Source organism: Orycteropus afer, unplaced genomic scaffold, assembly GCF_000298275.1.
Source record: "Orycteropus afer afer isolate SDZICR_OR568_19922 unplaced genomic scaffold, OryAfe1.0 scaffold00131, whole genome shotgun sequence".
NCBI classification, from domain to species: Eukaryota; Metazoa; Chordata; class Mammalia; order Tubulidentata; family Orycteropodidae; genus Orycteropus; species Orycteropus afer.
Genome location: NW_006921718.1, coordinates 6,521,747 through 6,537,758, shown reverse-complemented (window position 1 = coordinate 6,537,758; position 16,012 = coordinate 6,521,747). Strand labels below are relative to the sequence as shown.

Sequence of the window (16,012 nt, the reverse complement as noted above, 5' to 3'; positions counted from 1 at the left end):
TTTCTGCAGAAAGGGTTGATGGTTTTAATCAGAATGTCAGACAATTTTGTCTAAAACCTCTCAAACTTAAGAACCACTGTGAAATATCTACGTATCCACCCAAAGAAAGAAATATTGAACTCCTAACTTGTAGACATTCATGACCCTTGCCCCTCTAATCACACGTATCTCCTCAACTAGAGTTAACACTAGCCTCCTGAGAAATGTGGAACCCCCTTGCAACAATTTGGCCTTTGGACCTGATTCCTGAGAGCAGGATATCAGTGGGGGCTGACCAGACCAAGAAGTACCACTTGGGGGTCTGATGCTGACTAAGGCTCAGGAGAAAAAAAGAACCAAACCCACTGCCATCAAGTCAATTATGACTCATAGTGACCCCATGAGGTTTCCAAGGCTGTAAATCTTTACAAAAGTAGACTGCCTCATCCTCCTCCTGCGAAGCAGCCGATAGGTTTGAACTGCTGACTTTCTTTCAGCCAAATGCCTTACCCACTATGCCACCACAGGTCAGGAGGCATGATATAATCTATCATGGCCACAGAGTAAGGCCAATAAAGGCACTGGAAGATGGAAGCTCAATGGAGTTTCTCAGGTGGTAAGAGTAAACATCTGCTGTCAGGAGGATAAACATGACCCCTAGGGATATGGAAGCTCAGCTTGAGACTCTTCCTAGATCTCAGCCTAGGTGTCTGTATCTTTTTTTCCAGCTAGATTAAAAGACAGCCCTTTCCCTGCAGTTTGTAAGTGGTTCTAACCTAGGACTTCCAACTAATTCATTTCTGCTTGAACCCCTGCTGAGAATGTGCAATTCCATCTAATATACTGAATCAGAATCACATTTTAATAAGATCACAGGTGATCTTATAGATATTTAATAAGATCATGGACATCCTGTTAAAATACAGATTCTGACTCAGTATATCTGGCATGTAAAGTTAAATTCTCAGCAGGGGACGAACTGGAATGAACTAATTTAAAGCCCTGGTTCCACTGGCTTTTCAGACATAAGAAATAGAGAAGGGGCCAGCACCTGCTGACCTAGCCCCAGATGAATGGCATGACAGAGAAGACTGCACTGGCAGCTGAAGTCTGAATTGGCAAGGGGAAGGAAGCTGTGATTTCTACAGGACATGGTCTGTGGAGCGAGGCTGATTATCCTTGTCTGTTGTCAGAGGTGGATGTTCTCAGCCTTCCTGGACTGGTTTTGGACACTCTATTTAGTGCTACCTATTCACATCCTACCTCAGTTTCAAGGTCCAGCTCAGATTCTTCTACCACGAAATTTCTGCTTGCTCTTCCTATCCATATTTGAGTTTTTTAAGAAATGTATTACTCATTTTTGTATTGTAGTGTTCATACTATCATCTAACACTATGCATGTATGTCATATTTCCCTAAACAGCTTTAGGATTTCTACATTTCTTTCATACTCTAGTTCATAGCCTAGCATAATGTCATGAATAGCTGGCAGAAAATAATATAGCTGAAATGAATGTGTATTTGGAAACTGGCTGATACTTACTTCAATTTAAAAATAACTGTCTACTGAATGAATTAAGTTCATCCATAAAAAAAAAAAAAACATACCAATGGAGGAAATGTGGTGTTATATTATGACTTTCTGATTGTTAGGTGTTTACTTGAACATTAATCAAATTTAAGTTTTATTCAATACATTTTGTTGGTGTGGTAACTTGCATTCCAATAATTTTGTAATTTTTTAAAATATTTTAATTCATTTAAAAGAAACATAGCACTTTTGCCTTAGCAGATTTCATGAGTGTGATGTGATCCTTAACTTTATATAGGTTGTTTTTATCCCACTACGAAGCAAAATACAACACTAGTAGCATACTTAATCTAGCATACTACTTCATGGATGCCAAGCACTATCCTTAGCACTTCATAGGTACTCTTTTACTTAATATTGACAATTCAATGAAGTAGGTACCACTACAGAGAGGAAAAACATTTACCTGAGATCAAATACACATTTAAATCCTGACTCTAATAAGCGGCAGAGCCAGGAATTAAATGTAGGAAGACTAACCCTGGTGCCTACCCCTGGGCATTTTATATATACACAATAACCAATATATTTTATAAAGGAATTCTCATGGTATTGGTGTATGAAGATAAACCTCACAATGATCATTAAACATGCACACAGAAACACAGGCACATTCATACCCACAAAATGCTTAAGATCTAAAAGGGGAAAAAAGTCGTCAACAAGCTTATTGCTTACTGTGATCTTTCCCTTGCCCTGGAGAAGTACAAACACTTGCTTGAGGGGTAACAGGCATGAGAGCTTGACGAATTGCTTTTTCCCAGCTCTGTGCCACATCAAGTCCAACTCCAGTGGCAGCAAGAACGGGATTGTGAGAGCTGTCTCCATTGTTCTCACCCACAAAGTATACCACAGTATCAGTGATTATTTCAAAACAGTGCGGGTTGCTGCCTTGTGAAATGTTGGTGAAATCACGTGGTGAAGATACACGGAGAATTTCTGAAAGTGGGATTTCCTGAAATGAAAACAATTAGCATTGTAAAATATAAAATACACCGTTTTTACTTTCAGATACACTAAAGAACTGAAGACACACATTTCTAATGAATGTCATTAAGACTAACACAAGTGCACCTGAAGTGTGTGGTACATGGAACACAGTATCTGCCTTGAATCATTTGTACTTCGAGCAATGCCAGAGGCAGAACGGGGAAGATGATGACTATGCTGGTGACTCAGGTCTGGAGCAGGTCATTAGGGTGCAAGGAAGGAGAGGACTTAGGAGGGCAATTTACCACCATATTCAACACTTGTCTTTCCCAATTGTCATTAAATCTACTCCATAACTACTTCTCTGTTGTCTGCAAGATATAATTTCTAAGAAGCACAAAATAATGGCAGAGAAAGCAAAATGTCAGGTCAGTGGAGGTTGTTTGAGAAATCCATTCTCTTTCTGTCCACAAAGGTAAAGTGTAACAATCATTTATGTTTAGTCCACTTCCTAAGATAAGAAACTTCCTTTAAAAAAAAAAGAACCCAGAGTTCCAGTAAGATGGTGGAATAGGCAGACAGACTGCACAGACCCTCTTCAACAAAGTAAAGGGGAACCAATTAACACAGATACAGAAAATAATCCTGGAGCCATGAGATTTGAAGGGAAGGATATAGAAGTGGACTAAACTCCAACTAGTAGAAGAATGTGCATGAAAACACCAAAAAAGGAAACATACAGAGCTGCGGTCTGGCAGCGATCCTGAGGGCACACAGGTTGGATAATGCCAAACGGTGATAGAACTTAATTAACCTAAAAATCACCCTGCTAGCCAGGGACTGCATGGAGGACTGCTCTGATGGCTGGTGAATAAAAGGGAAAGCAGCAAAGAGGAAAGCAGGCTGAGCTGTGGACTTTTTTTTTTTTTTTTAATTGTGATTTGGGTGAGAATTTACAGAGCAAATATACTTTCCATATAGCAGATCACATACACTTTGTCTCATGACATTGACCACAATTTAGTACAATGCAACATCTCCTCTCCCACTTCCTCCCAATAGGTACCGCTTCTCTGTGTCCATCCCTCCATGCACTCCTACCCCCTGAGGGTGTTCCTGTGCCTGAGCAGCCCTTCTTTCTCTCTTGCTTGTTCTCTCCAAGGAGTGTATCTACCTCAGGTAAATGCTCAACTAGTATGCCTGTCTACTGCTTGGCTGGAAGCCACAGGTGTGGGTTCAATCCCAGACCTGAAGGCAGCTAGGGGCCATAGTCTCAGTGGTTCCACCAGGCTCCATCGGGCCAGCAAACCTGTTCCCCATTTTTTTTTTTTTTTTTCCCAAATGATTTTGAATTTTGTTCCACATTGTTCCCCCTGTCTATCCAGGATCTCCTACAAAGATCCTCTTCTAAGTGGTTGACAGTAGTAGCCAAGCACCGTCTATTTCTTCTGGTCTCATAGTCATATAGGCTGACGATCAGATGGTGTACCAGTCGCTAGACTGATTGTTTCCATGAATTTTTGGTTTTCTTCATCCTTCTTGGCTCTGGACGAGGAGAGACCCATCGTTGCATCTAGATGGCAGCTTGCAAGCTTTTAAGATCTCAGTCGCTACTCGCCACAGTACAAGGTGGAACAATGCTTTGTGTAGTATATTATGCCAATGAGCTTGATATCCTCTGTGACTATGGTCCCGAGCCCACAAGTTCAACTACTCGGTCCCTCTGGGTAGCTGGCTGTGACCAAGCAGTGACTACAACCTTGCCCCTTGTCAGCCCCATTTATACATCTAGGAATTCAGATCATAAAGTTATTGGACCACTGTCTGCCAACCCTATACATGTTCTTGGGTGCACTCTCTACTTCATATAGATACCTAATATTTCAGCCTGTCCACCCATCTATCCACCCATATACCCGTGTTTGCCTTCACTGACCACGCCGTACTATATGTGCAAAAGGGTTCATCTTAGTTGTCTGTATTTCCCACGTACCTCTCTATGTCTTTCTCTTCCTCAATGCCACTATATTGATCATTCACATTTGGTACATTGCCTTTTTCTTCACCCAAATCAAAACTTACCTCTATCTATCTAACAGTATTCCTTCCCCCCCGCTCCCACCCCTGCTAACCAACAAAGAAAATGACCTTCCATAGATAAGTGTTTCCTTGACTATTACAATAACGGACTAATACAATATTTGTCCTTTTGTGATTGACTTATTTCACTCAGCATAATGTCCTCCAAGTTCATCCATGTTATGCGGTGTTTTGCAGATTCTACATTATTCTTTAGGGTTGTACAGTATTCCATTGTGTGTATGTACCATAGTGTGGATATCCATTCCTGTTGATGGACACCTAGGTTGTTTCCATCTTTTGGCTATTGTAAATAGTGCTGCGATGAACATGAATGTGCACATGTCTGTTGTCATGGCTCTCACTTCTTTATGATATATACCTAGTAATGGAATAACTGGATCAAATGGTATTTCTAGTTCCAACTTTTGAAGGAATCACCATACTGCTTTCCACAGTGGTTGGACCATTTTACAGTCCCACCAGCAGCGTATGAGAGTCCCAATCTCTCCACATCCTTGCCAGCATTTGTTATTTTCTGTCTTATTGAACTTTGCTACTAGTGCTGGAGCAAGATGGTATCTCATTATTATTTTTATTTGCATTTCTCTAATTGAGCTGTGGACTTTTGCCTGTCCAGAAAGCATGGCCATTTTCAATGTTTATAAGCTGTTTGACCATTTTGGATATTTAAAGCAACAGTGTTGTCCCAGATTCCAGGGACTTAAGAATAGGCTCCACTTGCTGGGAACCACAAGGACGTTCCGGATGCCAATGACTGCAAAGGTACGATATTCCCCTTGGTACTCTTATACCCCACATCTTTTTGGTGAATGGAGGTGCAGTCATCCCTCACTCCCACCCACCTTATGGGTGGGCAGGAAATTCCATCACAATCTGTGTGCTCTGAAAGAGCCTGGGTGCCCTGCCCCATCCTGCCTAGATTTTTTTTTTAATTAGTTTGTTTTTGTCTGTTTTAAAATTATTATTATTCTTTATTCTTCTCTTCCCAGGTTCTAGTTTTCAGCTTTTTCTCTCTTCCCTGTTCCTGGTTCCAGTTTTTTTCTTTCTCATGGTTACCTGTTTTTGCATTTTTCACATTTTTTTCTTCATTATTTTCTTACTCTACCTTTTTTCTCTTATTGCCCTCTTCCCAGATATTGCAGGTTCCTCCCCCCCCTTGTTTTGGTGATTGTTCCTGTGTATTTATGTGGTGTGCTTTTTGTCCACTTGCTTTTACTTTTTTGATGGTTTTTTGCCTGTTGTTTTTGTCTGAGTGGGAGACAGCAACCGTGCTTATACAACACAACCACACCCAGACCTCCTGCAGCTCCACTTACTGAGTGAGAGCCACCACTTCCTTTTCCACCAACTGGCCAATAATAAACGGCCACCCAAAAGAGCCTGAATCTCCCTTATTGCTTTTCATGAAAAGTTAACAGAGATCTAAATACAACAATGTCACAATGTCTTGGAGACAACAGACCATCACAGTCCACAAAAAGAAGCAAGATAAAGTGGTAGAAACAAGAGAGCTAGATACAGACCCAGAACACATCCCTGAGGAAGCAGCAGCACTGGAACTCCCTGATAAGGAATTCAAAAGAATTATATTTAAGAATCTTCAAAGGATTGAGAGACAGATCAAGGAAAACAATGACAAAATTAAGGAAAACACAGACAAAACACTAGAACAATTTCAGAAGAAAATACAAGAACAAAATGACAAAATAAATGAAAAATTAGAAATGGTACAAAATCTACAGATAGAAATTCAGAAGATTAATACTAAATTTGCAGAAATAGATAACACATTGAACAGGCAAAGGAGTAGAATTGAATCATTGGAAGATAGAATTAATGAGATTGAAGATAAATACCTGAATATTTCTTTGAAAAGGGATCAATCAGAATCAAATCAATCAGATCAAAACAAAATGAAGAAAGCCTAAGGTCATGTGGGATACCATCAAAAGGAATAACCTACGTGTCACTGAAATTGCAGAACAGGAAGAGAAAAATAAAACCACTGAGAAAACTGTCGAAGATTTGTTGGAAGAGAACTTCCCTGATACGATGAAAGATGAGAATATATCCATTCAGGAACACCAAACAGGATAGACCCCAAAAGAAAATCACTAAGACATATCATCATCAAACTCATCAAAACTAAAGACAAAGAAAGAATCCTGAAAGCAGCCTGGGAAAAACAAAAAGTTACCTACAAAGGACAACCAGTAAGAAAAAGCTCTGATTTCTCAGCAGAAACCATGTAAGTGAGAAGGCAATGGGATGGTATATATAAAACCCTGAAAGAGAAAAATATTCAACCAAGAATTATATACCCGGCAAAATTGTCCCTCAAGTATGATGGTGAAATTAGATTTTCAGATAAGCAGAAATTAAGGGAATTTGTTAAAACAGGACCAACTTTACAAGAGATACTAAAAAGAGTCCTTTGAACAGAGAATCAATAACAGCAAACAACCATTAATACACAAGATGACATAACCCAGAAACCAACATAGCTATCAATGTATCCAAAGTAAAATAAGCTTACAAGATTGTAAACACGGAACCAGAGACATCAACTGGCAAATGAGGACAACTACAAACCAAAAAGAGGGAAAAATAATGTAGTTACAGAACTTCTAAATGGTGAGGAAGTCAAGAGAGTTGCAAGATAGAATGGACTGTTCTAAACTCAGGGAGAAAATTATAAATCACAGGGTAACTTCAAAGAAAAATGATATACCTTTACATCACAATAAAACAGAGGACAGGCACAAATATTCAGCAAATATGAAAGCAACAGCAATAATGGAAATGATAACATGATTCATAAACATAATGCGCTCAGCACAGAAAATTATATGGAACAAAGAAACCAGGAACACCATGAAAAAACACATAACAAAATGATGGCAACCAATTCATACATGTCGATAATTACACTGAATGTTAATGGATTAAATGCACCACTCAAGAGACGGAGAGTTGCAAACTGGATAAGAAAACATAACCCATCAATATGCTGTCTAAGAGACATACCTTAGAGACAAAGAAAAGAACAGACTAAAAATCAAAGGCTGGAGAAAGATACTAGGTATATATCCTAAAGAAGTGAGAACCAGGACAAGAACAGATATATACACACTCATGTTCATCACACTACTATTTACAATAGCCAAAAGATGGAAACAACCTAGGTGTCCATTAACTGAAGAATGGATAAGCAAACTATGGTACATACACACAATGGAATACTATGCACCCTAAAGAATAACGTAGAATCTACAAAATACAACATAACATGGATGAACTTGGAGGACATTATGCTGAGTGAAATAAGTTAATCACAAAAGGACAAATACTGTATTAGTCCATTACTGTAAAAAGTCAAGGAAAGGTTTATACATGGAGGGATATTTTCTTTGCTGGTTACCAGGGGTGGGAGGGAAGAGGAAGGAACACTGTTAAGATAGGTAGTGACAAGTACTGATTTGGGTAAAGAGAAGGGCAATGTACCCAATGTGAGTGATCAACACAGTGGCACTGAGGAAGAGGAAGACAGAGAGAAAGGCACATGGGAGGTACAGACAACAAAGATGAACCCTTCTGCACATATAGTACTGCGTTGTCAGTGAAGGCAAACATGGATATACAGGTGGATAGATGGGTGGACAGGCTGAACTATTAGGTATGTCTATGCAGGGGGCAGTATGCCCAAGACCATGTATAGCATTGGCAGACAATGTTTTTACAAGTGTATTGGTACGTTCTCTAAGAAATCCCAGGTATATAGTAGAGCAGACAAGGGGCAAGGTTGTAGTTACTTCTTGGCCACAGCCAGTTACCTAGAAGGAGCGAGCAGTTGGACCCGTAGACTCGGGACCATAGTTGCAGGGGATAACTCAATTGGCATAACATATTACACAAAACACATTGTTCCTCTCCTATTTTGGCAAGTAGTGACTGGGATCTTAAAAGCTTGCAAGCGGCCAGCTAGATGCAACGATGGGTTTCTCCTCATCCAAAGCAAAGAAGAATAAAGAAAACCAAAGATTCATGGAAACAATCAGTCTAAGCGACTGGTAGACCATGCAGTCCTCAGCCTATACAACCATGAGACCAGAAGAACTAGATGGTGCCCAGCCACCACTGTCAACCACTAGGAGGGGGATCTATGTAGGAGATCCTGGACAGAGTGGGAGAACAACATAGAACCAAACTCAAAATCATTTGGAAAAAAGAAAAAAGGGCCCAGGTTTGCTGGTCTGATAAAGCCTGATGGAACCACTGAGACTATGGCCTCTAGCTGTCCTTCCAAGTCTGGAATTGAACCCATTCCTGTGGCTTCCAGCCAAACAAAAGACAGGCATATGAGCTGAACATTTACCTGAGGTAGATACACTCCTTGGAGAGAACAATTATGGAAGAACAGAAGGGCTGTGTATGCACACAGAGACAGCTCAGGGGGCAGGATTGCATGGAGAGATGGACACAGGGAAGAGGTAACTATGTGGAGGAATTGGGAGGGGAGCAGTTGCATTGTGGTAAATTGTAGTCAATGTCATCAGACAAAGTTTATGTGAACTGCTGTATGGAAAGTGAATTTGCTCCGTAAACTTTCAACCAAATCACAATAAAAAACTGAAGAGAAAAAGGGTACAATCATCTTGGGGTACCAGTTGCCTGAACCAATTGGCTGGCTTAGGTTGAGCACTTAGTACCTACTCATGGTGAATGTAAGGGCTGGTGGGATTACAGTCTGGCTTGCCAATCCTTAACAAAAAAAAAGAACCCCTAAACCAGAAAACAACCCAGGTTCAAACCAAGTCATTATTTTTCATTCTCTTTCTTACTGACTCAATTGCTATGCTTACAGTCTTGTTTGGTATCTGTCAGTCTGTGACATGGTAAACCCTGGGGCAAAGCAATTAGGAATCTGGAAGGTAGAAGAAACATCAAATACCACCCTGGTCTCTTCAGGCCAAGCAATGATCATGGAACTTTTTTCAAACAGTCTAATCTAAATCACAGTATCCTGAGGAAAAACGGTAGAAATCTGACAGGCTGGCCAAAAACAATGGCCAAACAACCTTTGATAGTAGAGCTGCTGAGGAGGGTGGAATGGAAGGGTGGGGAACAGTTGCTTCAACAAAAAATCTGACAGTCACTTTTTCAACTGTAGTAACGTGTCAAAATAGGTATATTGAAAATTAACAGTGAATTAATATTACTTAGTTAATAGCTAAAAAAGGAGCTCTGGTGGCTAGTGCCTAAGGCATTTCACTGCTAACCAGAAAGTTGGTGGTTCAAACCCACCAGCCACTCCTCGCAAGGAAGACTGGTCAATCTACTTCTGTAGTGATACCACCTCGGAAACCCAAGGAGGGGTCACTATGAGTCAGATCCGACTCAGCAGCAATGAGTTTGGTTTTGGTTTATAGTTAAAAAAAAAAACAATTTAATATACGTATTTTTAAAATGTGAAGTTCTTACCTTATAATACTTTGATCCAGACTCGTTTTGAAACAATGTTAGACATTTGCTGTCAAGTCTCCAGTAATGCCTCTTTCTCTATAAAACAAAGCAGGATTCTGTTAGGTTCAAAAATAAAATTCTCCCAAAGTATTCATACTTTTACTTTCATTTTTAAGAATTTATATTTTTGAATAGGTTATACATTTATGAGATTCAAAATTCTGTAAATATGAAAAGGATATATATTGATAAATATCACTCTTACCCAGTCACTCATATCCCTTCCTCCAACCTTATCCCTGGGCAAGCAATGTTGTTAGGTTTTGGAAAATCTTTTCAGAGAATTTTATGCATGTGCATGTAAACACAAATATTATTACTTTCTACTTTTTTGTTTTCCTACAAATACTAGCACATTGTTGTGTACCTTGCCTATTCATTTGAAGACCTTTTTCAGATCTGAACATAAAAACCTTCCTCAATTCTTTTAATAGCTGTATAATAGTCTACTGTACATATCAGAGTTTTTTAACCTTGGCACTTGTAATAACACACACCAAAAAATTCATTGTTGTGGGGGCTGATTTGTACATTGAAGGTTGCTTAGTTCACAAGATGCCAGCAGCACTATGCTCCACCAATGTGACAACCAAAAATGTCTCCAGATACTGGCAAATGTATAGATGTCCCCAAATTTATTCAATTAGTCACCAACTGATGGACATAAAGGTTGTTTCCAATCATGTTATTAGAAATAATGATGCAATAAATAACTTTTACATTCATTTCTTTTTTATTTGGGCAAATTTATCTGAGGGTTAAATTTTCAGAAGCTGACTTGCTGGGTCAAGAAATAATGTCCATATTTTTCTTAGTAGTATCAAATTATCCTACACAAGATTTGTCCCACTGTACAGTGTCATCAACAACATATGGGAGTGCATATTTACTTACACCTTCTCTAACGTAATACATTATTAAACTCTGTAATCTTTGCTACACTGATAAATAAAAACTGGTACTCAGTGATATTTTAAATTGTACTTCACTTACCACGAATGAGGTTAAGCTCTTATGTTTAAAGGTCATTTGTATTTCCTTTTCTGGGAATTCTGATTATATTCTTTGCTCATTTTTATATTGTCTTGTGGACTTTTTCTTATCAAGTTGTTGGTAATCTTTATATATTATAGACATCAATCCGTGTGTAAAATATGAGTTGAAAACTCTTTTCCCAGTTTGTCACTTGTCTTTGCTTTCTGGTTTTTGCCATGTAAACTATTTTCTTAAAAAAATACATTTTACTGAAATATAATTTATGTACAGTGAAATACACAAAACTAAAGTAACATGGGTCAATGCATTTTTTTGTGGGGGGGCATCTTTTTGCTATTGTAAATAGTGCTGCAATGAATATGGGTGTGCATATTATCTGTTCTTGTCCTGGCTCTCACTTCTTTAGGATGTATACCTAGTAATGGGATTGCTGAGTCAAATGGTACTTCTAATTCCAGCTTTTTAAGTAATCACCATACTGCTCTGAACAGTGGTTGTATCATTTCACAACCCCACCAGCAGTGTATGAGAGTCCCAATCTCTCCACATCCTCTCCAGCATTTGTTATTTTCTGCCTTGTTGAACTCTGCTATTAGTGCTGGGGTGAGATGGTATCTCATTGTTGTTTTGATTTGTATCTTTCTGAGGTAATGCAGACTATTTTTAGTAAGGTTTAATTTATACATCTTTTATTGATTCTTCCTCATTTTGAGTTCATAAATACTTTTCCCTTAGATTTATTATATGTAAAGTGTGTATGTAACTTTATTTTTTCTCAAAATAGCGACATGAATTTCACAATACCATTTATTAGATTAGCCATCTTTTGCCCAGTGATTTCGTATTTTATCTTTGATGTATCACTGAATTCTCCTATGCATGTAGGACATTTCAAGTTCCTTTTGGAAGTACGTAAGATACAAATAAAAGAAAAAGCACACAACACTGCAGTCTTTCCTATGATCACCAAATAAAACTTTGTGTGAGGCAGCTAAGAATATTGAGTATTTCATTTTATTTTTAAAATTTTAATAGAAAGTGATTTAGCAAGCTTTACAACAATAATAGACAACATTTATTGAGCACTCACTGCATGACAGACACTATTTCAAGCTCTTTTCATGTATTAACTCATGCAAAGGGATCTATGAAAGAAGTCCTATTATGCCCAAATTCAAACTCAAGCAGGCTACCTTCAAAATCTATATTGTTAACTATGAGACTTTTAAAACCTACTATCATTCCATTGTAGTTTCATCATTCTCCCTCTTAGCTAGCACTAAAAATATATTACAATAAATAAAAGTCTGCATATACATATTTGTACCACCGGTAACAACTTAAGATAACTTTATAGATGAAGCTCTAATTTCTTCTATCTTTATTTCTAGCTAATTATATTTCAAATCATTGCTTTTTATTGCGGCACAATGCCAAATCTTTTTCTTAAATTTTATTTTATTGTTTAATTCATTATTTCTTTCATTTGGTCACAGGCCATTTCACATAATTTATCAGTTATTCTATTAGCTTTCTTAGCATTATAATTTGCTTAGAATGATTTACCATCTTTGTTTCTACATTTATCCTTCTATTCTTAATTTCCTTTTTAAAAACAGTTTTTTTTGTTGCTGAAAATATACACAGAACATATACCAATTCAACAATTTATACATGTACTAATTCAGTGATACTGATTATATTCTTGAAGTTGTACAACCATTCTCACCCTCCTTTTCTGAACTATTCCTCCCCCATTAACATAAACTCACTATTCCCTAAGTTTCCTATAGAATTATTCAAGTTGCTGTTGTCAATTTAATTCCATATAGATAGTTCTTCAGTCGTGCAGGTTTACTTTATTTTTTTTCTTGTTCCCTGAGACTGTATATTATATTTTTAATACTTCTACATCTGGACTGATTTCTGGTGATGCTGTCATGTGTCTTAACCTCCAGTTGTTCTCTGCTGTCACTGATTCTTGTCCTTCAGATTAAAGACTTCTTTCTATTTCTTATATAAGGTTGGTCTGGTTTTTAAAAATTGCCCTAATTTCTGCTTATCTGGAAATGTCCTAATTTCACTATGGTATTTGAGGGACAATTTTCCTGATATGTAATTATTAGTTGGCACTTTTCTTCTTTCAAGGGTGTCAACCCACTGCCCGCTTTCCCACCAAGAAAGAAGACTTTAGTCTTACTGGTTCTCCTTTGCAGGTGGACTTTTCATTTTTCCTGGGCTACTTTCAGGATTCCTTTGTCTTTGGTTTTAGAAACTTTGATATGTTTTGTTGATTAATTTTGCTCTGGTGGTATAGTGTCTAAGGTACTTGACTGCTAACCAGAAGGTTGGTGGTTCAAACCCACCAGCCACTCTGTGGAAGGAAGACTGGGCAATCTCCTTCCATAAAGATTTACCACCTCAGAAACCCAATGAGAGTCACTATGAGTTGGAATTGACTCAATGGCATTGAGTTTGGTTTTTTGGTTTTACCCTATTTGGAGTTTGTTGAGCTTCTTGAACATATATATTCTCTTCTTTCATGACATTAGGGAAACTTCCTTTTGACAAACCTTCAACAACTTTCCTGGTACTTTCATTTTGTTCTGTCCTGGAATTCTGATCATGTAAGTTAATTCTCTTAATGGTATCTCACATAATTTTTAGGCTTTCTTAATTTTTTTTCACTCTTTATTCTCATTGCTCCTTTATAATAGCTTAGTATTAAGAGATCTGTCTTCAATCCTGCTAATTCTGTCTTTCATTCATTCAATTCCACTTCTCTGTCCTAATGTATTATCTAATTCTGAAATTTTAGTATTAATTTTCTAGAGTTCTGGTTTTGTATGGTTTTGAATTTTATGCACATTTTTAAAATTTTTTGAATTTTTCTAGAATTTTGTTTGTTTTTTCTTTGACTCTGTATGGTTTCCTTGAACTTTCTCTCAATCCACTGGAGGTTCCTAAATATAATTCATTTTAATTCCTTATCAGGTAGTTTCAATAGTATTTCTTCCTGTGAAAGATTTTCTGGCCCTGTATTTTTGTCACTTGTTTCAGCCATTTTGTCTTTTCATGTGTATGATTTGAAGTTGTCTGTTGTCTCTGAAACACTTACTCTTATTATATAAATTTGTTGATTACAGGTTGGTTTGTTTCATCTTGCTTTTATGTTTTAGTATATCTAGGCGACAGAGCAGGCATGTTACTCTGGTGGCTAGTTTAGCAGCACTTGGGCAATTACCACTTGCCTCTGGGTAGATTTGGGAGTGGGTGGGAGTGTGTGCATGAGTCTCTGATCTCTGTGTAGGGCAGCTGAGGGCAGGCTGGGTGGGTATTGGTTGCCATCTGTTGTCAATTCAGTGGGGCTAGAGTAGGTGGTGACAGTAGCCCAGTGGGTGGGGCAGCAGGTGTGGGTATAGCTGAGTAGGGTCAGTCGCTCCTGACTGCTGGGGAAAGAGAAAGAAAAAAAATGGGGGGGGGAATGAAAAATAGGGGGGGAAGACTTAAGAAGAAAGAATAAGAGAAAATAGAAAAAGAAAAAGAAGAAAATAACAACAACAAAAATGCAGCACAATACTGGTGTAAGTGCTAGCTGTCAAACACAAGTGTGATGGAAATATGGTGCTCACTCTGGGTGTGGACCTTGATGAATATAGATGGTCTGAGGTAGATACTACTGAACATGGAAAAGTGTGTGTGTGTGTGTGTGTGTAGGGGGCGGATATGGAGATCCACACAGCTAGATCAAAGACAAAAAAAAAGGGGGGGTGGAGAGGAGGAATAAAGAAAAAGAAAAGCACAAGGGAGGGGGAAGAGGGAAGAACCAAGAAGGAAAAAGGAAAAAGAGATTAAAAAAAAAAAATTGAAGTAAAGTACATAGTAGAGCAGATAAGGACAAGGTTGTAGTCACTTCTTGGCCACAGCCAGCTATCTGGAGGGAGCAAGTAGTTGGACCTAGAGGCTCAGGACCATGGTCACAGGGGACACCAAGCTCAACTGGCATAACATACTACACAAAAACATTGTTACACATCCTACTTCGGCGAGTATCAGCTAGGATCTTAAAAACTTTCAAGCAGCCATCTAGATGCAACAATGGGTCTCTCCTCATTCAGAGCAAAAAAGAATATAGAAAACCAAAGACGCATGGAAACAATTAGTCCAAGGGACCAGTGCACCATGTGATCCTTAGCCTATATGTCTATGAGACCAGAACTAGACGGTGCCTAGCTACCACTGCCAACCACTCAAAGGGGGATCTATATAGGAGATTCTGAATAGAGTGGGAGAACAATGTGGAAAACAAAATCATAAAAAAAAAAAAAAAAAGGACCAGGTTTGCTGGTCTGACAGAGTCCTGTGAAATCCCTGAGACTATGGCCTCTAGCTACCCACTCCTGTGGCTTCTAGACAAACAAAAGTCAGGCATACAAGCTGAACATTTGCATTAGGTATATACACTCCTTGGAGAGAACGATCATGTGAGAATAGAAGGACTATGTATGCACAAGGAGACAGCTCAGGGGGAAGGAGTGCATGGGAGAGAAGGATATGGGAAGAGGTAACTACGGGGAGGAAGTGGCACGGGAGCTGTTGCATTGTGGGAATTGTAGTCAATGTCATGAAACAAAGTGTTTTTGAACAGCTGTATGAAAAATACATTTCAGAAAGTGGCATATGATCTAGAACCAATGGTAATGAAGGAAGAAGTCAAAGCCGCAATGAAAGAAATGGCGAAGAACAAAGCTCCAGGAATTGATGGCATACCGATTGAGGTATTTCAACAAACAGATGCCCCATTGGAGGCACTCACTCAGTTATGCCAAGAGATTTGGAAGACAGCTACCTGGCCAACTGACTGGAAGAGATCCATATTTGTGCCCATTC

The 16,012-nt window shown here is 38.5% G+C and overlaps 1 protein-coding gene across 1 annotated transcript in view; it reads right to left on the bottom strand.

Annotated features, from left to right (window-relative positions):
- PRKD3 (protein kinase D3) overlaps positions 1-16,012 on the bottom strand; it is a 158,679-nt gene that overhangs the window by 27,465 nt on the left and 115,202 nt on the right. Inside the window, exons 9-10 of the mRNA XM_007945066.2 lie at positions 10,085-10,162; positions 2,249-2,525 (exon numbers count right to left, since the gene is read on the bottom strand). Of these exons, the coding sequence (XP_007943257.1) occupies positions 2,249-2,525; positions 10,085-10,162 (355 nt within the window). The remainder of the gene's footprint in view (positions 1-2,248; positions 2,526-10,084; positions 10,163-16,012) is intronic.